Source organism: Phaethon aethereus (genome assembly GCF_964289735.1).
Source record: "Phaethon aethereus genome assembly, chromosome: 8".
Classification (NCBI taxonomy): Eukaryota; Metazoa; Chordata; class Aves; order Phaethontiformes; family Phaethontidae; genus Phaethon; species Phaethon aethereus.
The window spans coordinates 26534464-26562116 of record NC_138584.1 but is presented as its reverse complement, the minus strand read 5'-3'; the positions used below and the strand labels follow the sequence as shown (position 1 = coordinate 26562116).

Genomic DNA, 27653 nt, shown 5'->3' with positions numbered 1-27653 from the left:
AAGATCATGGCCATGCCACATTTCATGATGATACCAAGATGGGTCAGAGGGGCCTAGACTTGCCCAAGGAGGGCAAGGTCCAGCCTTGGACATGGCCCAAGGAGGAACATTTCTTTTCCCTAGCACAGCCAGGTCACCGCGGTCCCAGGGAGACCTTTGTGCGTCAGTGCAGGGTATATAACCACAATAACCCAAAGAAAGAACTGGCTTTGTTACTAAGGCACCTTTATTGCTGGTAATGCTGTTAAGGGGCAGGATTGACCCAGTGAGTGAACAGGCTCAGGCTGTTGTAAGACCCATCATCACATGGCAGAGTGGGCAGGGTGGTGGGACTCGGGGGGGGCGGGGAAACCCCTGTCCCCACTGCTGATGCCAACTGGGGGGTAATCCAACGCAGGTCCTGGGGGTGGCTGTGGGAGCCAAGGTTGTCACTGCTGAGCTAATCCAATGGTCCCACACTAACCCCATCTGAATTTTGGGCATATAAAAAAACTGCAGGTAGTGCTTAAGTCTCCTTCCCCACACCAGTGTAGACCAGAAGTCCTTCCACTAAGAGCAGTGGTGCAATGTCAGCCCTGAGCTGGTGCATGAGGGGAGTGAGGACCTAGCCATGCCACAACTGGACTTTGCTCCTTGCTGAGCTTGGCCTTGCACCTTTAAAATTGACCTCAGGTCTCCTGACTTCACCCACATGCTGTCCCACACGTCCCCTGCATCCAGGATGTGGCCAGTTTTCAGTCTTGGTCGCACCTTATCTTATGGAGAAACCGAGCCCCGCAGTCATTTCCAGCAAGCAGTGCCTCTGGCAAAGGGCTGCGCCAAGGCGTGCCGGTGCCTCTGGGGACCGTCACGGGGGTCTCTGCCACCCAATGCTTCCAGCTTAGACATGAAGATGAGGACCCATGAGAGAAACCAAAACCACGTGCTGCCTGACCCCACCTCAGCCAAAATATGCCCACAGAAAGACATTAATGGTCAGCAGGAGAATAGCGTTAACATTGCAAACAGTCTTCCACAGGGGCTTTTCCTCGATGCTGGTGAGTCTCCGCTCCAGGGCAGCTCTCTCCTCCTGGGACAGTGTGGGTGTGGGGCCAGTGGACAGACCGCAGAACCACAAGTACAGTATTTTCCAGCAGGGAGGCTTAACTGCTGCAAGAGATGGACCAAAAACTGGGTGTTATCGTCTAACTGGGACTCTTCCCTCCCTCCTTCACCAGCCTGGAGGTGCATTGGCCAATCTGGAGTGGGCTTCAGACACACCTTGGATGAGAGGTGCAAGATGATGATGGGAGATGGGAAGGGAAGGGAAGGGAAGGGAAGGGAAAAGAGAAAGCTCTATCTCAACCATATACAGCACAGCCTGATTACAGTTGGTTGATTGCAACATCAATCATTCATTAGTTAATTAACAGACTTCCTCCTCCCCAGCCCAGTTTCCATCCACTTTCACAAATTCCTGGCAGCATGATGGTCCATTTAGAGATAGCCTGGCTTATTTATTACATGTGACATGATGGGTAAAGTATGTGTTTTAATTGTCAGCCCTGTGCCATGTGTATTTCACTGGTTGTTCTTTCCAAATATAACCTTTTTCTGAAATGCAGAATGTCATAAGGCCTTGAAAAAGGTGTTACCCAGGGAAAAAAAAAACCTCATTAAACTGTCAACTGCTGTTTCGCATTTCCTTTCCCATCATTACTAATTACCAAAATACCAAGACATTTGTTTATAAAAATCTGTGCTAGTTAAGTGAACTAGGCATTGGTAAGAAATAATAAATAATGCTGAATGGCTGCATTCAACTTAAACCCAAACTTACTCTATCGGGAAAAAAATTATTAAGGGATTTCTTTAGTTGTTCACTTCTGTTTAGCTTGGCTGTAATTGGCACCAGTGTCCTTTGGACTGACTAGCAAAAGGGAGGAGTGAAGAAATCTTGTGTATGTGCCTTTCTTCTGAGATTTCCGATCTGTAAACTTGGAAGGTTAAGCTCAAAACCAAAAAGCTGCATTTTTAAAATAGATTTGCAGAATAAACCTCTGTCTACCCTGAAAAGAATGGTACCCTATGTAGCATCTCCTGCTACTGTTCTAGCTCCTGACAACTCTTTCAGTTCATTTGACTCTTTGCCTTCCTTCTTATTAAATACCCTTGGTAGGACACGCAGCTATTTAAGCAATTTGGGTTTGAGTTTTAACAATGGCTTATAACCTAAGGGAAGATGAAAGATACTATTGGCATAATGTAAATGAGAAAAGTGAGTCTTGTAGATTTACCCTAGGGCATCCACAGTGTACACATCTGCCCCCAGTGTCTCATGGTCCCTTCGGACTGTGATGCTATTATTTTGATACAGTCTGTTACAGCATCACTGGGTGAGTTTGGCCAGCAGAGCCCACATAGGGGTAAGGAGGAGGCATCTCTAGCGCATACACAAGGGGTTTATCTCCTAGCAATGATGAGGACAGGAAGGGATGCCACTTTTATGTGCAGAAAGTTGAAATTACAGAGCCTGCCACGACTTTCACAGCGCTAGTGGTAGCTGCTGCTTTGGTTATGCCTGCGGTAGTGCTATGGAACTCCTCAAGAGCATCTTGGTGAGATAGACAAATAGGGGCAGAGTCATGTTACAAAACCTCAGTGTCAATGGGGTGAGGAGCAGCACAGACCTCCACCCTCCCAAGTGGCCATCGACTCCCATCTAAGAAGTCCAGCACACGATTAAATGTCCAGGCCTGAAGTGCTAAAATAACACTGTGACTTGGACAGAACTGGTCTGGGGTAGTTTGCATGGGTAAATAACTTGTTCTAGGGAGAAGGAACATCATTTTATTAAATGGTGGGGTGTTTTTTTTTTCAGGAATAGCAGCTCTTCTGAGCCGTTCAGAGGATTGAGACATGAAGGTAAATGCTAGAAAATACATTGGGAGGACCAAGAGCCACAATGCTTTCATTTGTCACATCCCTGTAACTTGTATACCCATAAATACAAGCCCGAACTCCAGTGAATCCAACAGATGGCCTCTCATGAGCTTTAGAGGGACTTGCATGAGATGTTGCCTGTGCACTCACATGCACATGAGCATGCTTGTTCACAGACCACCACCCTACCTGCCTCCTCCTTATCACCTGAATCTGCACTTTTGACCAAGTCACTCTCTCCGTTGGCTGGATTGATCTGTGCTGCTTCACTCTTGTAATTTTTCATGTCAATGGCAGGTGATTTCCTGTGTCTTGTCCACCATGTCAGGCAAGCAAGCTGCAAAGTTGGACATAGAATAAACAGGTTATTGCCTGTCAATCCCAAATCGACATACCAGTCATTTCCCTCTTTGAGGGGCACAGACCCAAGACAGTGCTGAGATCTGCTCTGGGGCAACAGTTGTCCCCTATTTTCTCCAACCTCCCGCCTGCACAGGTGCCCACACCCTGGAAAAGGCAACTGGTACCATCCACTTGGAACTGAAAAGCTGAGAAAAAGTGTGAATTAATCTAGTTTCTTTCCTTCTATTACTTTAATTAACCTGTTCCATCCCTGTCTCCACCAGGAGTAACATTTTAGTAGACATTGAAGAAGCAGCTTCCTATTTGCTAAACTCGATTGATTGACATTAAATAATAATAACCTCCATCCAGTATAGCAGCCCTCCAACAGGGAAGGGTAATAAAGTCAATTTAAAAAAAAAAAAAGAAGCCAAGATAACCCTCTCTGGATATGGTCAATCACAGACTGCAGTTGTAACCTCAGCAGAGAAAGATCAGTCGGGTGTTGGCATGTAGATATATGGCCGTAGGGGCATGACACAGGTACATGGCCACGGGAACACTGGTATTTGAGCAGCTCCTTCTCTGGGACATGGGGAGGGACTGGAGGATTTTCTGTCTCATCTCAGTTGTTATTTTATAGGAAAAGAAAACCCAATGTGAACATTACACCCCAACCCTTTGGGACAAGCTCACATCAAAGCAGCAACCTGCACCTCCAAATGAGCTTATCTCAGGGCTCTTACTGGGAAAAGTAGCAGTATTGTGTCTTTGCTCTGTGACTGCAAGTGCATGTTCAAGAAGTGCAACTATGTGGGTGGACAGCCATGACAGCGAATATTAAGTCACAATTCACAGGGAGGATTATACCATCCGTTAGACCAACAGGTTTAGTTACAAGTAGAATAAAAAAGAGCTCTGGACACACACTGTAAGACTTGCCCATCCAAACGCCTTTTCTCTTTTTCGTTTCCTTGTTGGTTTGGCTTTTTTTTTCCTTTGTTTTTTAATTCCAGTTTTCTCTGCTGGGCCAATATAAGACATTACCTCTCCCTGCAGTCTTTCAGTGAAAGAACCATTGAAAGCCACGAAGGAGGATCAGTCCTGGACAGGCTGCTGTGGCTGCAATCTGCTCTGCAGATTACAAAAGCAGAAGGTCTGAAACTCTTATCCTAGGGCAAGTCTGAAAGTCTTCTCCTCCCTGGGACGTAAGCAGTCCACAGCAGGCGTTAATCTTGCAAACTTCACATGGTCCTTGTACAGCGGTGGGGTTAACCATCCCAGGGGCTCAGGTCTTTGAATTTAAGCCAGGCCTGCTGCTGCTTTGGCTGACCGTGGCACACCAAGTAGCTTGGTGGCATCAGCACTTCCTAACCTCTGCGGTCTCTGGCCAAGCCAGGCAGCAACGACCAAGCTTATCAGTCCCACTCAAATGCAGCTGCACGGTCCATGGGCTGTCCTCCTGCTCCAGCCCGTCCGCTGCCCCGTGGCGGAACCGCAGGATGGGACCGGGGCAGCAAAGCTGCAGTGATGACAACAGGTCAGGCAAAGTCACACACTTGCCTGACGAGCGGCTGCCTCCCTGCTCTGCCGAGGTGGAAATGAATGTCTCAAATGGGTCACTTACAGAGTGACATGAGTTTAATTTTTGAGTTTTATACACACGATTCTAGGCAGGAGTTTCCAGCTGACACAAAACGTTGCATAATTTCCAGAAGATTTATAGCTTTATTTAAATCATTTTCAACCAAGATGAGCATTGGGCAGGGCTAATCTTTCTTGTCACGATGTGCTAAATTGCTTTCATTTGATGATCCTCATCTTTCTCAGGGATTCTTTTTTTTCTTTTCTTTTTTTTCAATCACTTAGGAAATGTCACTGGAACATAGCAAAGTTTCAGGGTACTAAAGGATTTCCAAAACTTTTCTTCTTTTCCCTCCTCTTCCCAGGTGTCACTGAATGATTTTCTCTTCACATTGCAGCAAAATGTGCAGGGGCTGAAGTTTACCTGGGGCTCAGACTCTGCCAGACGGGAGCAATTTCCTAATTGAAAGCAGCATAGACACACACGTAACCTCATTGCGTGTCATCCCGCTGACACACCCGGGAGCCGGTGCTTTGACCAAGGCCAAATAAAGCAAATCACCACCCTAGAGGGCTCCTCAGTGAAGCATCACACCAACGCTCTGGATTCAAGCTCCCCTGTGGTGGGTTTTGGCTGGCTGAATTCCTCAAGGTCCCCTTTCTCCTCTTTGCCATTGCCAGAAGGACACGTGCCAGGGCAGATCAGCAACATTGTGTGGCCATGGAGGCCACCACAGGGCTGGCTACACTGGCATAGACTCAGGAAGGGATGGGGACGGGGGAGGCAGATGATGGCACGTGTTTTGCATGCCTGGAGAAAGCAAGCAGGCACATAAATAAGGAGAACTGCTGACGGGGGAGCTGAGTTAGCATAACTGACTTGGACCTTGGAAATGCTGCCCGAGGCTGCCGTGCCCAAGGGCAAGGGAGTGGGGCGTAGTCGCTTGGTGGGTCCCGGGGAGCCCTGTGGCTCTGCTCCCCACTGCAGAGCCACGAGTGGGCACTGCTCAGGGATCCCTGTGTCCCCACATAGTTTGCTCCTCTATGAGCGCCTGGTTCCCGCAGGAGCTGAGCATGCTTTGCTCTCGGTGGCACTAAAAGATGCTGTTGGAGCTTCAGTTGCAGAGTCTCCGAGTGCACACTGTGGGTGCAGGCCAACCAAAGTGGGCTCGGTGTTCCTCCTAGCCTGTGCACCTAAAGGACCCACTGAAGCCAGACCTCAAGGCACAAGGAAAACGTCCCTGACCCCAGAGTACACCCGCTGGAATTGCCAATCCATCAGCCTGAGTGAGCCCTGACCCCTGGGGAGGTGACCTGCTCGTGTAGCACTCATGCTCGGTGGGCTGTTCCTCTCCTTTTTCACCCTCACATTCTCCTTGGACAAGGGAGTTTGCAAGAACTCAGCAAAAAGTTTTTCTTTTGTTGTTTGTAAACTAGAATAAATCCTTCTGTTCCAAAATGCCATCTGGCACCTGACAGTTGTGTTTCAGCTTCACAGTCTCAAATTTAATTGTAAGCTCTTTTGCAGGGTTTTCAAGGACGGCGTGACACAATATGGACTACCTACAATGAAGACATATGAACTCTGGAGCATACCAAACAAATTCTTTGCATACTTGTTTTCCAGCACAGCATCAATCACCACAGGGATGGGAGAGTGTCCAAAACAGCAGGAGAAAATGCTACAGCTTGCAGTTCTTGGATTGTAATTCATTTAAAGCCAGGCACATTAGCTGTACCACTCTAACATCAGACATAAATCTCTTTTCTCCTTTTGCCCATTTACTATCTCAAAAGCATTGAGATTCAATATTTAAAGTCGTCCAGTGTAGATCCTCAGCTGGTGTAAAGCAACATAACTGTGCTCAACAGCTGTTCCTGGTCTTTGAAGGCAATGGAGCTATGCTGATTTACATCTGATGAAGTATGATCTATCACTGTATTTCCTTGGCTTTTTCTTTGGTGGCTTGTTTTTCTTTTCCTTTTGCTTGACAAAATAAATGTCATAATTCCTAGCTCTTATAAGGCGTCTTTCATCATTACATCTCAAAGCACTGCACAGATAAGGGCTAGCAGAACCAGCCCCATACAATTTTTATGGGGGAAATATCTGAGGCTCATAAAGTGAATTGAGCAACACATGGGACTGGGAAGCACCAGAGTTTCAGATATTCTTAGCCAGGACACCCGTTACTAGCTTCCCACCTCTCAGCCACTATCATGGGCACATACCGGCTCCTCACCACAGGTTTGCCCACTGGCATGCCAAAACCCAGCAACCCGAGATCGCTAATGGCCAAACACAAAGTTCAGGTGCTAGTTTACACCCAGAGGCTTAGAGCATGACACGTCCATCCTGATTTCTACCTCCTACCCTTCCTTCCCAACACCTTTCTGTCCTTGAGCCCTCTCAGTACAGCCACAGATTAATTTGAGATGAGGAAACAAGCCCTGCTTGTGAGAAACGATGCCACCAGGAGTGGTGGTCCAAAGCTACACCTGTGCTCAGGTCTAGGGCAAAAGTTGGGGTGACTGTCACTAAGAGAAAATAAAAAATGTTGGGTTTAATGCTGCCCATACATGCCAACCCCATAACGCTGGCACCTACCTCAAGTTAAAACCCATGCTTTCACTTTGGCTGTTCTCTGAGGAACAAAGTCAGAGCTTTCTCAAAGAAATTGGGGATAAATAGTAGAAACTGAACGGAAATCAGACTAAAACCAAGTAGGGGCAGACTCTCCCATTCCTACTGAGCCATGGGAAGAGGGAATTAGCTACTTCTTAGTGTCACAAATTGCCTGGCAGCCCATCTCATTTTCCTTGTGGTAGGAAGATGCTGGGGGGGCGGGGTGGCACATGGGACATGGATGGTCATCACCATCATCAGATGATTGATTTGGGTCTCTGTGTCCAGCTTCTCATTGCCACAGGCAATATCATTAATTCTCATTAATTTTATTCAATAGAATCTCTTATACAGAGGTCAAGCACTGAGCTCAGAACTACATGGTGTCCGTAGCCTACCAAAAGGCTTATCTCTTTAGAAAACTTCCCCAAAAAAGCCCAGCCTATGTTTGTTTATGGCCAGCACCACCCTTCAGCAAGCTGCCCTCCCTCTCTGGCTCTCCAGATGTACCTAGGGTGCCAGCCACCACCCCTCGTCCTTTGCTCCTCTGGGACAACTGCACACAGCTCGCTCAGACAAAATCCTCTCCTCCCTGACCACCCCATTGGCTTTCCTTCCTGGACCGCTTCCAGTGTGAATCCACCTTTTCTGAGCATTGGCTTTTTGAAGAATATGTCAGATAAGGACTCTTAAGTCCAGCGCCGATAAACTCACCTATTTCTGCTGAAAATCTCCTCTAAGGAATCTCTTATGATCATAAACTCTCTTCCCTGATGCTATTATAATAGGTCTTCATCCTGAACTCCCCCTCTTAAAAGGTACTTTAAATGTTTTTATACCTCCAAGGTCAGACTAAAAAGTTTGTAGGTGCTGTGGCCAGTTTCTTCATTTCCTGAACTATTGGTATGATGTTCACTATTTGCCAACACTATGTTAATGCATCTTATCTTGCTATTGCTGTGGGCAGGGAGCACTGCACATGTTTAGTTATCACAGGTCAGATGATGAGTGGGAACTCATTAAACCACAGTAATTAATTGCTGGCAACCATCTGGCCACCCTGAGCAGTAGTGAACAACGTAAGCAGCAGAACTAATGGTGTCTCCTTGCCAGTATTTCTCTCTCCCATGTGGATCCTCTGATGATAGCTAATAAAAGCTGAGACTTTTTCTCAGAGCAGACACAGAGACAGTCTCTCTCTCCCCCCTCTCCTCTGTCTGAGCACCTGCTTTCACGTAAACTTTAGGAGCTGGGTATCTTTGACACCACTAACATTCAATCAAACATTGACAGAACTGGTTAATGCTTTACAAGTTATGAGGAAGCAACAGATAGAAAATGCTATGATGGCATCACCCTCATTTCCTCATGCAGCTAGGCAAGAAAAAAACAGGTCTTTTAAATCTTTCCAGTAACCTTTGTTTGGAGGTAGATGGCAGTTTTGTTATATTGACAGCTGCTTTAAAACGTGGGGCTGGGAAGAGTTGCTTTAAGGTTTTATCATATAAAGCCTCCCAATTCTGCACCATTTTAATGTGTTAAGTAAAAGAAAGTTGTGCCTGACTAAAAGTTATTGAATGTAATTGAGATTACTTTGGGACAAAATATTATTTTCCTAAATGCCCATGTTGCAAAAGATATTAATCTTGTTTGCCTGCAAAATTGATGCTGGCTCTGCTGAAACAGGGTAGATGCTACAATTAGATATATTTAATTCCTCCTCAGCAGTGCTCTGTAATATGATTTCATATCCTTTCCCTTCTTCTTTTCTTTCCATTCCAGTTATGATGGGCGGTGGTGTCTGCCCCGCTCTAGGCACAGCATGGGAACTCACACTCAATTTCAAGCACTCAGTGCCTTGGGAAGCATTAACACTACGCGACCTGGGGAATAGGAAGCTGAGGAGCAAGGGCTTCTTTGCAGCATATGCATTACACACCATTTCTTAACCGTGGGAGGAAAATGACATATTTCAGAGATTTTTGAAAACCAAACGGGGGCTCTGAGAAAAGGGTGCCACTGCAAGTCACTTACCTTTTCTTCAGGGATCGGTGGGGTGCAGAGACTAATAAGGACAATGACAATCGCAGTGAGGACACAGAGGATGAGGGCAAAGTAGAGGTAGTGCAAGTCCTTTAGCACAGCTGGTCTTCTGTCCTCCTCACCACAAGACGGTGTGCTATAAATAAACTCGATGATCATTCGAACAAGACCAACAGCTAGCCCAACCATGAGGCCCCAGAAAGCACCCTGAGAAAAGGCAAGCATAAAGAAAAGGTCACTGCATGTTTGCTTGAACTTAACCTTTCCTTTCCTTTCCCTTTCTTAGACCAAGACCTTTTATGCCTGATGGAAATCCACACTGATATGCACTAAAGGAGGATGTTTTCAGTTAAAAATCCTCATTTTCTCTTTCTGCCCTTGAACATGGAACAGATAGACCATAGGCAATGCAGGAGTCTCTTCCCTGCAACATGCCTCCAAGTAGACTTGGACACATCATCCCTAGAGTGCAGAACAACTTTGCCTTGTGTGCTTTCAAATGAGACTGTCAGGAAGTACCACTTGCAGTGGCTTCTTGGAAGCAAATACACATAACACTAGAGACTGGGCTAAGATCCACTAATGCGTGCCAGGGAAATGCTGTTTAATTGTCACACTTAACTGGACTGACTTGAATTTTAAAGAGTTTCAAAGGCTAGGTAGCGAGGGGAGACTTAGTTATTTATTTTATCAAATATATATCGATTTTTTGTTGACACTCCACTTACAGGCTCGTTAATCCTCTTGCAGAAGATTGCCAAGATGAAGAGAGCTGTGATCGGTGGGGCTAGATAGCTGGTTATGGACTGAATGTAGTCAAAGAGCTTGCCGCTGTTGGCCGATTGGATGATTGGGATCCAGAGAATACTGATAACTACAAGGATGAGGACAAAGACTCTGGAAGGTAAGGATAAAACTGGATTAGCTCTGCAGGTGGTGGAGTCCACCTGAAAATTAAGTTTTTCAGCAAAACACAATTCCAATTACTCTCAGAATTTCCTAAGAAAAAATCCACAGATCACTCTCAAGAAGAAGCTTTTCCTGTGTACTCAGGAAAAGAGAAAATTGTTCCCTTCTAGAAAGTCAATTCAACCAATTCCCAGAGCTAACTTCACACATTTCAGAGTGAGTTGAGCTAGGACTTGCCAGTCAACATGCATGATTGATCCACAAGGACATGATGGCTCCCACTGTGAGCTGGATCAGTGCAAGCCCTTCAACCTGGTGTGTCCTAGAGTGATACGTACTTTGAAGGACTTGCTCTTGGATGTGACAGAGAGAGGGAGCTGGGAGCTTGTGGAAGCAATCTTTCTGCCACCTTTCTAAGCAGATAACATGCTCACCCTCGTCCCTTTGCCTAATTCCAACTCATTTGCTCCCTTCTTCATCTTTGCACTGTATGTTACAGAGGTTTCTCCATATGGCTGAACAAGAGGTACGTTCCCTGCAGCCTTCACCCACAGCCAAGTTTGGAAACTTAATGCTCATGACAGGAGAGGAAAAACACCACAAACAGGCAGAATGCAGCTTAAATGCTGCTCTCAGGAGAACTTTATATGCCCCTGATACAATGCAGTACCAAAGCTTGCTCGTAAAGGGCACTAAACCTTATTAGAGAGATAAAGCTTTACCCTGAAAAAAAAGGAGTAATTGCAATGTACCACTCCTGTCTGATGCAAAGATAACATGCTCTTAAAGACCTCTGGTGACAGTGACTCGAGAGCACCTTCAGCTTTTCTCAAAGTGACACTTAAGGCACTATTTATGTTAAGTTTAGAGAAGAGAGAGGCAATGATCTACCTAGCTCAGTGGTATGCTCAGTGTTTCTCTTTGACCAGGTCTATCTCAGGTGAAGCTGGAAAATGTAATGTTCTTTCCCAGGCTGCATTCCTGTTCTATATTTTAGGCACCAGATTTTTCTCAGTGCGTCTAGACCAAAGAATGTAAATGCTGCACTCAAAACAGATGATGAGAGCAATGAGACATAAAGAAATGTAAAGACCTGCCCACAATCATCAGCTCCTGCTCCGAAGCCTTTCTGCGAATCCGCTGCCAGATGTCTATAACAAAGAGAGTGCTGCTGCTGTTGAAAATGGAGGTGAGGGAACTCATCAAGGCTGCCATCATCACGGCAATCATCAAACCCCGGAGCCCTGGGGGAGCAAAAAAGGGGAGGAAAATCAGTACTAGACCTTTGGCCTGTCTCTGGTAACTGCAGTAAGATTTCCTCAGCCTTAGGATGGATAAGGGCAGTTTGATCCCCCCATGCAGAGCATGGCTCAAGCCCACCTCCACAAGTGTAAAGGTTTCTCACCATCGGGCATGAGTTCTATCACGAGTTTGGGGTAGGCAATGTTGGAACAACCCACTGCAGCTCCACAGACCCTCTTACAGATGGCTGGGTCCACACAGCCCACTTCATCTGTAAATAACAAGAAGTCAGTGTAAACCACATTAAGGCATAGGTTAATTTAAGAGAACAAATCTTGATGCCTTTTGCGGGTTTATATAAATTCAGACGTGCAGTTGGAATACTGCTAGAATGAGTAGAGCTGAAGAACATCTTACGTCGTAAAATAAAGGTGAAACTTCAAAATGACATTTTGCAGTTCTCTTCAGCGTACAGCTATAACTCTCCTGGATCTTGCATAATTGTAATCTTTGATGATTTGTCGTTTGTGGCAACTGGACTGTTTCCGTGAACCTGTCAGCTGGGTTACCAAGGATGTTGCAGGCTGATTTACTCCTATTTCTGGAAATCTGGGAGAGAGGCACTTGAGACACACTTTCCTGCAGGAGTGGTCCTCCTAACTGGGGTATTCTTCCTGGGAAGTGGTATGCTATGGAGAAACCATCAATGAGAGCTCCTTGGGAGACAACATGAGGGGAACTCTTACTCTTTCACAAAGGAGGGCTGTTTTGCGTAGTCCACCAGGAACTGCATGAATCTGTGTGGCAGATTGCTAAGGCCCTCACAAATACCTAACGAAAGTAACCCATAGGACCTGCAAGACAACATCAGTGCTCCGTGTATTTCATCTCACCGATTTTCTCCAGATAAACATATGCATGCAATGTCCACAGCATGGAGCTGTATGACCCCAGTGGCAAAATATGCCCCTTATGGATACTCCCAGTGACTTCCGCCACTGTGGGAGCACTGGAGGTGGAGGAAACGTATGGGAATAACAGTGTACAGCAGGAATCGGTATGAATACGCCTGAAGGATGGCAGTTTCTGAGACGTAAAACTGCTGGAGCACCTGGGTGGGGTTAGTGCTCATGGCAGGTATAAAGCCCTGGCAAGCAGCATGGGAAGGCTTACCTGGGTAAAGAGCTCTGCTGATCATTCCTGGCATGACAATGAAAAACATAGGGAAGATTTTCAGATATCCTCCCAGCACCGATCCACCCTTGGCATGGGAGAGGTTCTTGGCAGAGAGAGACCTCTGGACTATCACCTGCAAACGGTGCAGAAAGGGAGCAGAGTGTAAAACAGAAGCACTACAGAGAGAGCAGGATCCATCCTCTCTTTGCCTCTTGTTCCCATGGATGACTTTCATCCATCAGGATCCCAGGGTACTTTGCATGCCAATGGCAACCTTCCCATCTCGGTTGACTGCCAGCCTGCTGCCACTGCTCAGAGCTCAGTGCACAGGCTATAGGAGAGGGCAGCATGGAAATTTCCTTTACAGGAATCATTTCGCCCTTGACTGAAATGAAGCCACCTTGAGGACTGGAGACAGCAGCTGTACGTCAGCAAGAGACAAGGAAAGAAGCAGACTGTAAGTGTTTTGGTAAAAGTTCGGTGGCAGGTTTTCATAATTATCCCATCTTAAAGCACAAAAGCACCATGTCTTGAGAAACAAACACAGTTTTCCTTGTGTGTATCTTGGAAAGGAATAAGAAACATGAGACCTCCGGGAATATGAACGGCTTATCTGGAGGTCTACGCAAGGTCACTGCAGAGCCAGCTCCAGATGCGCATTTTCATATCCCTGTCACACTGACTGCATGAAGACTCCCAGTACTCACCAGTCCACAGTGGGATAAAGATGTAAGAAAATAACCTGTTCTCTCTGCACTAAGAAGTGCACAAAATTAGCAGCATGCCGAGAAGGTGGAAGGAGCGAGATACTCAGACCAGCAAAAAGGCAGTAACTCCTGCACAGTGAAACACAGTCATGTTTCAGCCCACAGATCCACAAACTGAGGAGTGGTCTGGAAATAATAGTGTGGTTGTTTGCCTGCAGAGGGAAAGGCTTTCTTTACCTGATCAGTGCACCAGCACCAAAGAGCCAGCACAGAAAGCCCAAATATAAGGCCAGGCCAAGGAATGTCTCCTGTGACTGGATCCCTGAATAAATGAAAGGCATCTGCACGTGGGAGGTGACAGGTCGTGTTTGGGACTATGATCTTTGGTATTGCTGTGCTGTATTTCTCCTGAAGTCCTTCATACCAGCCAACTTTTTCAAATCCTGAAAACACAAAATGCCAGTGATTTAAGGTCTGGTGCATCCTGCAAAGTTATTTCCTTATCTGCATCTCATGATTACTTTTCTTTTCTCCTATTTTCCTCTTACCTGCTTTATTTTCATTACCCCTCACTTTTGGCAGTCAATGTTTCTACAGGAGTCCATTTGATTTTGCCCAGAGTCCTTGTGGTTTTAACAGTACATCTTGGAAGAGGATCAATGCAGGAAAATCTCCATGATCCTAATCCCCACAATGGCCTCAGCATCTAGTCTTTGCTCATACAACCTCCAACAGCTACAGCAGGAAGGTATGACATGAAACAAGATATATCTATATTTCTGTTTGCTGAGAAGGCTTAAAGCAAAGACCAATGATGGTCAGTTCCTTGTTGCTTTTTTTGTCTATAATGCTGTTACACCCAGATGAATCCACAGTAACTCCCAAAGTCAACAGGGAAAGTCAGCAGAATTACTCTGAATTTACATGAGCACAGTGAGAGCTGAATTTGGCTCTGGGAACGCAGCGTTGCTAAGTCTTTGGCAACTACAGGTAAACCCAAACCAGCGAGGTGAAGTTATCCAGAACCTCATCTCCATACAGTTAATGCAAAGGATGAAGTAAGTCTGACAACTTGGCAAATGAGTTGTGCTGGCACCAATTCTGTGAGGGGTTAAAACTCACTTCTGCACCATAGGTGAAAGGGAGAGGTACCCTGCTAAGGTCTAATGACCTTGGGGCCATTAAACTGGTGTACCATGCACTGCAGGTTCCTCTTACCTATGAACATGAGGACCAAAGCTCCAAGCACCATGATCAGGGTCTGCAGCGCATCCGTGTATATCACAGCTGTTAAACCGCCTGTCAGGAGAACCAGAGACAACAGGCAGAGTGCATCACCACGCACAATGAAACAGGTACCTCACCTGGGAAAAGGATTTCCTTGGCCCCAGCCCTGTGATTTCAGGACAGACCCACTGGGAGAAGCTGGCACTGAGCTGGTGCCCAGGAGCCTATAGTTGTCACCAGCCCTCCCGTAAGGAATGCTCTGAAGGGCTTTTCCACGTTCATGAAAGGACTTGGAGGCAGTTCAGCATCTTAATAGCTAAAGTTCCTAATGTTGCAAAAAGATTAAAAAAGAGAAAACGTGGGTGGTGGTGTCTACCTGCACAGAGGGAGCCGGGAGCCTTCTGTAGCGTTAGAAAATCCTCTAGAAAACAGTGATGTTCCCCCATACCAGTTTCCCTTGGGCCAGGAGGGGAATAGCCAGAGGTCTCCATCCGGGGGGAGTGACAGGGCAGGTCCTACCAGCAACTGGGGGAATCTCTCCCTCAGACCAGGACCTGAATACATTCCGCTATGTAGGAAAGGGGAAACTTATAACCTAGGCTCCAGCTTAAAATGTTTCTTTCAAAATCAGCTATTTACCAGCTATGGTGTAGACAGCAGTCACTGCTAGCAAGACCACAGTGGACAAGTAGAGGTTCCAGCCCAAAGAGATTTGGATGAACAATGCTCCAGAAAAAATGTCTGTCTGGAATAAAAAAATCAAGGGCATTAGTAGTCTGGCATTAGTAGTGCTTCGTGCAAGGGAAATCTAATAAAGCAGCCTGCAGCCCTCTGCAGCTGAAAGCATTGATGAGGGAGGACACCAAGAAGGTGAAGTAGAAGAGAAGGAGAAAGCATGGGGCTGTTGGCTGTGAACCTTCTTGTTCTCGGTGTAAGGAAAATCTTTCATCCAGGTCAGAGCTCTGAGCAATCTGGGAGCTGCGGCAGCAGGAAGGTAAAAATCAAGGTCCTATGCCAAGGGACTAAAAAGTCATCAAAATAAAGACTCTCTTACAGGCAGACTTCACGGCATGTAGTTCTCACTTGCACAGAAAGGTATTGGTGGAAACTGTCACTCCTTTTGCTGACTCTGAAGACATCCATGGGGAGCAGGAGCACATGTATCCACAAGCAGACACAGAAGGGAAAGGGGGGCAAATAGCAAGAGACCAGGTTCCTCCCAAGACTGTATCTCGGTGGCCTAGTGGCCAGGAGACACTCCTGCTTGAAAGACCCCTAAAGAATCACTGATGTCTTGTGCCGTGACTGACTTATCTGAAAAGGTCAACAGCTTGCATTTCTATTCACGTGGTTCAGCATACTAGACTGCCTCCAGAAAAGCAGGTTATACCTGCTGGGGACCTCACTAGAATTACAGAAACACCCATCGGCTTTGTTTTGTTTGGGCCTAGGGGCAGAGAAAGTGAAACCAGAAACGGGGCGAAACCTGGAATTATACAGATAACATCGTTCCAATGCAGCAGGTGGTATGGGAGATGTGTATGTTGGGAAATCAATTTGAAGGAACCTGCAAATCTGGTATGGGGTGAGATACAGGTAAAGACATTTGCCAAGGGAGACAGAAGGGATGGGGCAAGATTTCTTGCTGTGCCTGAAGTAAGCACCTTAAAAGCAAGCACCCAGTGCAACTCCTGTCCTCTGCAACCCTGAGGCAGGACAAACACTGTCGGTACACCACAGCAACCACTGTGTCTTCTGGCTTTTGACTTCCCAGCAGGAAATACAAACACCTCTGTAGCCATGCAGGATCAGCCTTTGACAACACTGTTTAGCGAGATCTCCGTTTTTCTTTGCAAGCAGGGAAGGCTCTGCAATGCCCTAGCTGCTAACCTGTGTTTGGGCAAAAAGCACAGGGAGAAAAATCCTTCTTGTGACCAACTGCCTGCTGTCCAGCCAGCCGCTAAATGAGCTCTCCACAAACAATAGCACTGCTTAATAGAAAGCACCTGTCATGCCCATAAACTCCACCAGCCACATCCGTCAGCCACGCGTGAATTAGCTGCACAGAGGAGAAACCACTGAGATGAAACAGCAGTGAGGAGGCCAGGGTCCTGCCTGGAAAGGCATTGGCAAATACTGCTCTGCTGAAGGTCGTTTTGAAAGACTGGTCTGGTTCTGCCACATACATTGACTGTGTAGCTTTGCACATCGTGGTGCCGTTGCAGGAGAGATCTTCCATTTACCCCTTATGGGTGAAGAGGCTTCACACGCCTCTTTGCAAGACCCCACCCTGGGCAATATTTCAATCCCACAGAAAAAAGCTCCTGGAGGCAGTGGTGACAGCAATGGGTGACAAGACCAAGAGCTGGCCCCTGGAGGAGGAAATCTATCCCATACTCCCAGCCTGGAACCCCTCTTAATGCACCTCCCAGGCCCTGAGACACAATAAACGTGGGAGAAGGACCCTGAAGGCAGTTGCAAAAGGCACATGGGTGCCTCGTCTCCAGCCGATGTCTTCCAAGGCAATTTGACATCTAAATAGTAGATCTAGTAGATCAGTAGGATCTAGTGAAAACTGACTTGTACCCGCCACGGGACAATCAGCTGGAGACAAAGGACCCACATTTTCAGTCCTGTAAAGGGCTCTGAAATACAGTCCTCCCCCTCCAAGAGCACAGGTAGTTCTTAGCAAATCTCTGAGCGTAAGTTCTGCATCTTTATTAATGGCATGTAAATGAAGGGAAATACCCAGTAGCTTACATGGCTTTTCGGCTACCAGCAGGGTACAATGCTACAAGCAACCCAGGAAAGATGCCGAGTTCTCTTTTAAGCCAGAACCTGCCTCCCTTTCACCATACCTTTTTTATACAACACAAGTGACAGAAAAAGAGACGAATAACCATAAAATACCTAATGCTGAAAACTCAGCTACAAGAACAACAGCAGATTTATGATAATTAAAGAGAATTTCATCTACAAGATGCAGTCAGCCAGGGCCTCAGACGGGGTACTGCTGCAGTTCCCCTGTCTATATTGCCTAAGCTTTGATCTGATAGAAGAGGAAAAGCAGGCAGACAGCTTATGGTACTTACACTGTTTAGTAATTAGCTGCCATATCCCTGTAAAGTTCTCACTGTGCGTTGCAGTTTAATGAGGGCTCTCTCTCTTAGGATAGGTCTCCATGATCAATACAGAGGCAGGTATTTACTTGAGCAAAGCAGCACACTAACTGTTTCTAACAGCACGCTACTGTTTCTGGTAGCTGAGCTGGTCCTTTCAAGGACATCTGAGTTATCTCTGAGCAGTGCTGCGTTGTACTGGGATGACCTACCCCTGCCCTAGAAAAAAGGGTTGTGTTCAGTTGGATACATACGGATATCTTGGTGAATATATAGAGAATGAGGGAGAGTACAGACATGTAGATTTGTATCCTCTGCCCTCCAAATCTCTTCTGCAGGTACTCAGGCATGGTGACCACTCCTGCTGCGATGTAAACAGGCACAAAGATCCAGCCGAGAGCCAGAAGTGCCCAGGTAGCCTGTTAAGGAGACAGAGAAAATAAAGGCACATGATTTAACACATGGGAACTTCCTTCTCCTCTGTTCTTTCAGTGGATATCCTAAGAAAACAGAAAGGTACAGTGCCATGCAATATATTTGGGAAGCAGTCTGAATTTTTCTCCCTGCTCAGAAGGTGAGATGACAAATGGAGGAATTATTACAATACAGCCAGAAGCTTTTGAAGTCATCCTCCTAAACCCTGTGCCTCTCTGTCATGGGTGGCACATCCTGTGCCATCTCCTTTTGGGCAAGATGGTGTATTCTGTTGCTCTGGATGTCTGAAATATGGTGTTGTATTTGGTGGCCTTTGAAACCACTGATGCTGTGGCAGTGAAGAGTTAAGTGATTCAGAGAAGGATAGGAGCATCTGTTTGTTGCTTGATTAACAAGTGATGAGGCTGAGGCAGCAGACTGTCCCTGCAGAGCATAAAAATAAGCAACAGCAAGACTCTGCCGGGATGTTCTCCTTGCAGGCTGATGCGGATGTGCTTTTGTCGCTGATTGATAAAGGGGCAGTTCAGTTGCTTTGCCACAGGTGAAGGGTCTTTTGGAAGGTGTAAAGGCATCTTCCATCACGTATTTCTTCTGTTAAACCCAGCAAAAGCCCAAACAGCAGATCCTGAACATAAATAAAAGCCATTGGATTATCAAACCTTATCTTCTGGCTGTCTCAGGCCATTACCTTTCATCCAAATACCTTATATTAGTCCAGATTTTACTTTCATCAGTTTTTTAGCAGAAATGAAACTGATCCCTGTGAGCAAAGGTTGTGAGTGATCGAGGAGAACAGCCATGGCTCCTGTAGTGGCAGAGACTGGCTTAGGTAGAAGATGCTCATACGATCCCTGCGGCTGAGCGATGCCCCATGACGAAAGGAGAGAATAATGGCATATCAAAGGTCCCTTTCCAATCTGAAAGAAATGAGTCTAAACTCATGAAGTTAGATTTGCCCTGACATACAATCTTGTCTTCAAGGGTTTCTAAAATCACTTGAATAGATTTACTTAAAATACAGCGACACTGGTGTATTGACCATGCTGAACACAGGCTCTGGTTCCTTCACAAAGGACTTAGAGGTGATCTTAACAATTTGGAAAAAAAACAGTGCAGTGAATAGATATCCCAGGAAAAAGGTTTTGGTGGGCCCTGCCTGTGCTTGGCAAGTATCCGGCACTATTAGCAGTCTCTGCTGATACAGACAAGAGATTTGGAGTTAGGTGAGTGACGTTTATTGTGGGGCTGGCACTAATCTCACTCCTCATCACTGCAGCTGAGAAATTTCATTAGCATCACACACAAAGGGGCTGGTTTTCAGGCTCTGTGTGGTGTCAGTGGCAGTTTTCCAGGCCACTTCAATAGGGCAGAATGAGACCTGCCTTCACACCCAGATGTTCACGTTTTGGCAGCTGACGGGTGAAGGCAGTGCTGCTGATTCTCCTGGCCTTACACTGAATTTAGGAGCACATGCTGCTTTTTTTTGAACTCCCTGTACCCCGAATCCTGTGATTATCTAAGCACCTTTTCAGCATCCATTATCTTTTATTTTAGTCTTGATGAGTGCAAACTAAAGCTTAAAAATATGGCCATGTGCTTCTGGGAAGGTCAAAGAGCTAATAATTTTAGTGGATTCCACTTAAATTAAAATAAAGATCTCATGTCTTTAAGGCTGTCTGAACGTCTGGAGGCTTCTCTCCTGAGGCTTGAGAACTTGTAGGTGCCGACACCGTTAGCATCTGGTTTTGGAGACAAACCCCCAGTCCCTTTGTAAACAGTGACATCTTAGTTGACAACATAACTGACTCTTACGTTCCACTCAAAGCCCCCAACAGCAAGGCCCCCAGCTGCTCCAGTGCCCGCCAGGCCGATGAATAAGCCGCTGCCCACGTTGCTTGACATCAGGGATGCTCCAATCTGAAACACATGGCACAGGCACAAAACCAGAAAGTCACCTTGAGGAACCTCTGTATCAGCCCAAGCATCCCCCCAGGCACTCTCTTTGCCCAGGGCCTCATTTCCTTGTGGGTAGGTGCTAAATGGAGAGTTGGGTTTTGCTACTCTTTTTAAAGAAAACTAATTTTTTCTGTCTTAAAGTGGGTGCGTCTGCTCCCCCCCACTGCCCCCACTCCACCGCAAAGCTTAATCTCAGAATCAGGGTTCTCTTTGTCAATGGTTCTCCTGAGATGACATGCTTGTTATGGCAAGTACAGTGGGGTGAGGGAAGTCTGGTGGCAGCCACAGACACCTCAGTGTCACAGAATCACAGAATCACAGAATCACTAGGTTGGAAAGGACCTTTAAGATCATCAAGTCCAACCATTAATCCAGAACCACCATGTCCCCTAAACCATGTCCTGAAGCGCCACATCCACATGTTTTTTGAACACTTCCAGGGATGGCGACTCCACCACCTCCCTGGGCAGCCTGTTCCAATGCCTGACCACCCTCTCAGTGAAGAAATTTTTCCCAATATCCAATCTAAACCTCCCCTGGCGCAACTTGAGGCCATTTCCTCTTGTCCTATCACTAGTTACTTGGGAGAAGAGACCAACACCCTCGTCACCACAAACCCCTTTCAGGTAGTTGTAGAGAGCGATAAGGTCTCCCCTCAGCCTCCTCTTCTCCAGACTAAACAACCCCAGTTCCCTCAGCCGCTCCTCATAAGACTTGTGTTCCAGACCCCTCACCAGCTTCGTTGCCCTTCTCTGGACACGCTCCAGCACCTCAACATCCTTCTTGTAGTGAGGGGCCCAAAACTGAACACAGTATTCAAGGTGCGGCCTCACCAGTGCCGAGTACAGGGGCACAATCACTTCCCTACTCCTGCTGGCCACACTATTCCTGATACAGGCCAGGACGCTGTTGGCCTTCTTGGCCACCTGGGCACACTGCCGGCTCATGTTCAGCCGGCTGTCGACCAGCACCCCCAGGTCCCTTTCCGCCGGGCTGCTCTCCAGCCACTCCTCCCCAAGCCTGTAGCATTGCATGGGGTTGTTGTGGCCAAAGTGCAGGACCCTGCACTTGGCCTTATTAAACCTCATACAGTTGGCCTCTGCCCATCGATCCAGCCTGTCCAGATCCCTCTGCAGAGCCCTCCTACCCTCCAGCAGATCAACACTCCCACTCAGCTTGGTGTCATCTGCAAACTTACTGAGGGAGCACTCGATCCCCTCATCCAGATCATCTATAAAGATATTGAACAAGACTGGTCCCAGAACCGAGCCCTGGGGAACACCACTCGTGACCGGCCGCCAGCCGGATTTAACGCCATTCACCACGACTCTCTGGGCTCGGCCATCCAGCCAGTTCCTCACCCAGCGAAGAGTAAACCCGTCTAAGCCACGAGCCGCCAGTTTCTCCAGGAGAATGCTGTGGGAGACGCTGTCAAAGGCTTTACTAAAGTCCAGGTAGACAACGTCCACTGCCTTTCCCTCATCCACTAGGCGGGTCACCTGGTCATAGAAGGAGATCAGGTTGGTCAAGCAGGACCTGCCTTTCATGAACCCATGCTGGCTGGGCCTGATCCTTTGGCTGTTCTGCAGATGCCCTGTGAGCACTCTCAAAACCAACCGCTCCATAATCTTCCCTGGAACAGAGGTCAGGCTGACAGGCCTGTAGTTCCCAGGATCTCCTTCCGGCCTTTCTTGTAGACGGGCGTCACATTGGCAAGCCTCCAGTCTTCTGGGACCTCCCCTGTTAACCAGGACTGCTGACAAACAATGGAGAGTGGCTTGGCAAGCTCCTCCGCCAGCTCTCTCAGTACTCTCGGGTGGATCCCATCAGGCCCCATAGACTTGTGGGTGTCCAGGTGGCTTAGCATGTCCTTGACTGCTTCCTCCTGGATTATGAGGAGTACATTGTGCTCTCCATCCCCATCTTCCAGCTCAGGGGGCTGAATATCCTGTGGATACCTGGAGTGGCTATTAAAGACTGAGGCGAAGAAGGCATTAAGTACCTCAGCCTTGTCCTCGTCCTTGGAGACAATGTTCCCCGCCATATCCAGTAGGGGATGGAGATTCTCCTTGCCTCTCTTTTTGTTGTTAATATATTTGTAAAAACATTTTTTATTATCCTTTACGACTGTGGCCAGATTGAGCTCTAGCTGGGCTTTTGCCTTTCTAATTTTGTCCCTGCTTGACCTAACGAGATCCTTGTACTCTTCATGAGTTGCCTTCCCCTTCTTCCAGAGGTGATAAACTCTCCTTTTTTCCCTGAGTCCCAGCAAAATCTCCCTGTTCAGCCAGGCCGGTCGCCTTCCCCGCCAGCTCTTCTTACGGCACATGGGGACCGCCTGCTCCTGCACCTTTAAGATTTCCTTCTTGAAGACTGTCCAGCCTTCCTGGACCCCTTTGTCCTTCAGGACTGTCTCCCAAGGGACTCTCTCAACCAGTGACCTGAACAGGCCAAAGTCTGCCCTCCGGAAGTCCATGATAGCAGTTTTGCTGACCTCTCTCCTTACTTCACTCACAACTGAGAATTCTATCATGTCATGGTCGCTAAGTCCAAGACGGCCTCCGACCACCACATCTCTCACCAGTCCTTCTCTGTTTGTAAACAGCAGGTCCAGCAAGGCACCTCCCCTGGTGGGCTCACTCACCAGCTGCGTCAGGAAGTTATCCTCCACACACTCCAGGAACCTCCTAGACTGTTTCCTCTCTGCCATGTTATACTTCCAGCAGATGTCCGGTAGGTTGAAGTCCCCCACAAGAACAAGGGCCAGCGAATGCGAGACCTCCGCCAGTCGCTTATAGAATGTCTCATCCGTCTCTTCATCCTGGCTGGGTGGCCTGTAACAGACTCCCAGCAGGATGTCTGCCTCATTGGCCTTCCCCCTCATCCTTACCCACAAGCACTCTACTTGGTCTTCACAATCTTCGATTTCTATGCAATCAAAACACTCCCTAACATACAGAGCCACCCCACCGCCTCTCCTTCCCATTCTATCCCTTCGGAAGAGCTTATAGCCATCCATTGCAGCACTCCAGTCATGAGAAGCATCCCACCATGTTTCTGTGATGGCAACTACGTCATAGCTGTCCCGCTGCACAATGGCTTCCAGCTCCTCCTGTTTGGTGCCCATGCTGCGTGCATTGGTGTAGATGCACCTGAGCCGGGCTATCGATTTCAACTCTGGCACGTTGAACCTACCCCTAGGTTCAACTCTAGTGAGCCCCGTTTGTCCATGAAACGCTGTGGATTTCTCCATTCCCTTGTTACTCATCCAGAAATAGTACTCAGCCTTCAACGACCTTGCTGACCTTGGTCTGCCTCCCCATGTCTTGCTGACAGCCCAGCCTCTTTTAAGTCTTGCACTGAACATGCATGTGGTGGTTTACACAGCCATGGTGACAGAAGTGCTCTCTTGGAGCTCCTCCTGAGAGGAGATTCCTGAACCATAGCAGGGATGATGTTAGAAACTTGCAGGCCTTTTGTGTTTAATGTCTACACATAGGTTCAAAGATTTCCTGCAGTAGGCTGGAAAATGCTAATGCCTCAGGTGAACTTTAACTGTAGGCTGTGGGCATGGTAGGCTGTCCCTACCATGGCTCATTGACACCCTAATTGGAAGAACACAAGCTCCAAGGGACTTTAAACAGGGTGAAGACTATCTATCTGACTTAATTACTACTTTTATTTGGCACAAAGCCTCATCTCCTTTCTGTATGCCTCTCTCTCAGGGTCAAATGAGAACTTAACCAAAGGACAAGTCTAGCCCTTTTGTCTCTAGAGAAGGTTTGCTTTTAGCCTATGAGGAGCTTGTCTCTCCTTAGTACTGCTACGTGTGAAACAAGGAGTGATGGAATTTGATCTGCTTCTCAACTTTGAGCAAGGTAAAACATTAATAGGGCATCAACACCCACACTGATTCCTGCCAACAGCTCTGCCTTCCTGTCTGTCTAAGAAAACTCTTGATTAGACAGCTGGCTGCTGCAACATGAATTTACAGCTGAGGTGAGGACTGGTGCTCTCAAGAAATGTAAACAGTTTTCCTGATATCTATATCAGACACAGAAATACGGAAGACACATTGCACGGAAGCAGCAATGCAATATCAGGGTTCAGTTGAGGCTGCCTAACACACAGCAGAACTCTGTCACCCCTGTAAAAAAAACCCAACAAACCAAATGTAAGCCAGCCATGTACTCAAGGCAAAGGCCACGAGGAGCTGAGCCTGCAGGAGTGCTGCAGAGGTGGAACCAGCTCTCTGACAAACAAAACTGAAAAGTGAACAGCATTAGAAGTTGCTTTGAGCCTAGAATGATGTCAGGAGAGCTAAGAGCCAACCTGTACCCAACAGACTCTGTGGCCACCTGTGGTTGGAGCCAAAAGCAATAAGAATGTTTTTGGGTTTGTTTTGTTGTGTTTTTTTAAAGAAAAAAAGAATAATGTTGGGGAAAATATGTTCCATTTTATTATCTTTTAATTTTCCCCCTCCTAATTAGAGAAAACCATCAAGCTAAGCTTTTCCATTAAATGTCACTTGGCCAAGATAGAAGTATTAAAGAACATTTAAGAAATAACAGATTTTAGAGAGGTGTGTGTGTCTCTGAGGGAAGAGGATGAAAATCTAGCCTAATGAATTCATGGGCAATGTACATTCAAAGGAAAAAAGTTTAAAAATACAGTGTTTTGGTTGGGAAGTACATTCCGTCACCCACAACTCACTGGAGAGACATATGGTGCTCAAATCTGGCATTGGCTGAGAAGGATCTTTATTCTTGTGGCGTTTTTATTCCTTTCAAACTTTAAATTATCTTTCTATGTACCTTTCACTCCCAAGAAAAGGCGCCTTCAATAGATTTTTTTTTCTTCATAGTGAAGATTTATACTTCAGTGGTTTGAAGTTTATATCCTTTACATCGTTAGTCAATAATCTCAACTTTACTGTAAATAGCAAGGGCTCAGAAAGTCCTGGGCTTTGGGATTTTTTTTTTTACTGTATAGCACATTCCTAGATTACCTAATGCTCTCTTGGCTTGGGGACAATGTATCTTTGATGAGTTGGGGTGAAAGAGTTTCAAACCCAGCTAGGCAGTCAGCACTCCCTCACTTCCATCAATGTGAACATTTTTATTGCTGACTTGAGCAAAGAAATTGAGAGTTGAAAAAACCTGAAGATGCTGAACTATCCTTTTGGCCCAGCAGCTCCACGCTGTAGCCCATTAGCAAAGCTGTGCAGGATGATTCCTGGTGGATTCTCTGCATCTCAAGACTACAGTCAAAACATGTATGGGCTGGGTCCCCTCCCTAGACCTGCCCTCCTTACATCTGGAAGTGTTTTCGAAGCATGAGAAACAGAGTATGCATTTCACTCACAGGCCACCAAGTCATGGATCGTCCAGCTAGGAAATAGCCTCCAATGGTCCCCCGGCTTGCTCGTATCGATGACTGGAAGCACAGGAAAAAGAAAAGTGTTTTCCTCCATTCCCCCACCCTCAAGTCAGTCCCGATGCCCATCCCAGTAGCCCTGAAACATCCCATCAGCAATGCCTTGCACCACCCCAGTCCTACTCCCTTGACTGTCACTGCAATCAACTGGCTCGCCCTGCGCAGAGCAGCAAGACAGGTAGTGCGTGGCTCTGACACAGGCTGAAGCAGGGCCTCTGTGGAAGGCATCTAATTTTGAGAAAGCTAGGGGTTTGTCTGCTCTCAGCCATGGGAAGACACGTGTTTGCAGCTCCAAGAAAGGCTGCCCGTCTTCTGATGATGGTATGCTTTAAAAGGAAGCATTTCCCTCCTCACTGTCCAGCGCCCCTATGAAATGCCGTCGAAGCCAAATAAGGGAGAACATGGCAGAGGGGTGAGAATCAGAGGACAACCTTGTGTCCCATGGGATGGCATCTAGGACTGCATTGAGGCATGGCATGCAGGTGCACCCCAGGATGGCTAGCAATGTCCTGCTGCAGCTCCTGCTGCTTTGCCTCTTCCCACTGCTGTGGTTTCAGGGTTTCCAGCAGCCCTACACTTTATGGCCACATCATGCAGCCCCATCTAGGAACTTCATGAGAACTGCAGGGATTTCAAGAGCGATAGGAGGTCCATAGGCCAGCAAGCCCCTCTGACGGGCTGTCCGAGGCTGACTGTGCTTGCTGTTTGCAGCAACCAGGAACCTGCAGTCGAGCACCATAATAAAATTATTTGCTGCAAAAAGCCTATGTGCATGGCAGCACCCAGACTGGTGAGCAGCACTGCCACCAAGCCAGAAGCAGCCTGGTCTCAGCATCAGCTCCAAAAAATTTTTTGTGTATCTGTTAAGTATGCCAGGCTTCACCCATTGTTTCTGCCTCTCTTTGTCCAGGTTTCTAATAGTCCAGCTTTGGAAAGAAGCTGCTTGTACCTATTTAATGACTTCTCCTTGAATGTGCCAATTGGGAAAGAAGAAACATTTCGGCCAACCAGAACACCATAGGTCTCTTTAAAAGAGGCCTTCACAAAGCAACAGGAACAAGTAATTAGCAACAATCTTTCCAAAGCTTTTTAAAGTCTTGTTTCAGTCTTCTCCTCTCCAACCCTGGCTTTTCTTTCATCCCCTGCCTGCCCACAACCTGGTGTGAGACTAGTTTGTGGCACAGGAGGTAGTCATCATCCCCAGAACAACCTCCAGGGAATGACCCCTTGGTTGTCCCCATGTGGGGGTGGGGGGTCACAGGACGATCACTGTCACCCTCAAACTTGCTGAATAGACCCTGGGATAACGCTGTGCCCAGAGGATGCCCTTTGCAGGCAAACACCTTTGTACCTAGGAGGGGTCCAGGGAGGATCAAAGGCTCCCTGCCTCAGGCAGACCTAAACCCAGTCACGTCAGGGACTCACCCATATCCCGACGGCGAGGACAAAGGCGAAGTAAAAAACCACGACAATGATGTCTGCCACCCCAAAGGCCACTGTCGTGTCCCCTGGCAGCGCGGGCAGCTCTGTGGTGGCTGGGGTTGGCTGGCTCATGGCTGCAGAAGAACTGCTGATTTTCTCTCTCACACTGGACTTTGGTGCACGTTGGTCTTCATCACTTCCCTTGTAATAATTAACAGGGTGGAGAAGGTGTGAGTGCGGAGCAGGAGCCAGGCAGGAGTGTAATTTCCCAGCAGGAGCTTTGGCTCCATGGTTCATCAGGGAGAACCTCCCCATAGCTCTGTAGTGTGAGCATCACTCCTGCTCCTGCACCCTTTCACCAACGGTCCCCTCTCCTGCCCATTTACCCTTTGGTGACAACCATTGGGATGGCAAATGGGTAAGTGTCACATTGTCTTGTCCCCCACCCCTCTTTCACATCAATGTCTCTGCAGCATCCTATGGGGGGAAAGTTCCTCCTAAGAGGAG

General features: G+C 47.2%; 1 protein-coding gene across 1 annotated transcript; it reads right to left on the bottom strand.

Moving 5' to 3' along the window:
* Positions 1–940: 940 nt before the first annotated feature.
* Positions 941–27278, bottom strand: SLC5A9 (solute carrier family 5 member 9; the record flags this gene model as incomplete). Its single annotated transcript, XM_082003266.1, has 14 exons — positions 941–1149; positions 3112–3259; positions 9509–9724; positions 10246–10414; positions 11520–11670; positions 11832–11939; positions 12842–12977; positions 13789–13994; positions 14770–14850; positions 15418–15523; positions 18152–18316; positions 20145–20249; positions 25653–25724; positions 27150–27278. The coding sequence occupies 14 exons, from the start codon at positions 27276–27278 to the stop codon at positions 941–943; spliced, it is 2001 nt and encodes a 666-aa protein (XP_081859392.1).
* Positions 27279–27653: the final 375 nt, after the last annotated feature.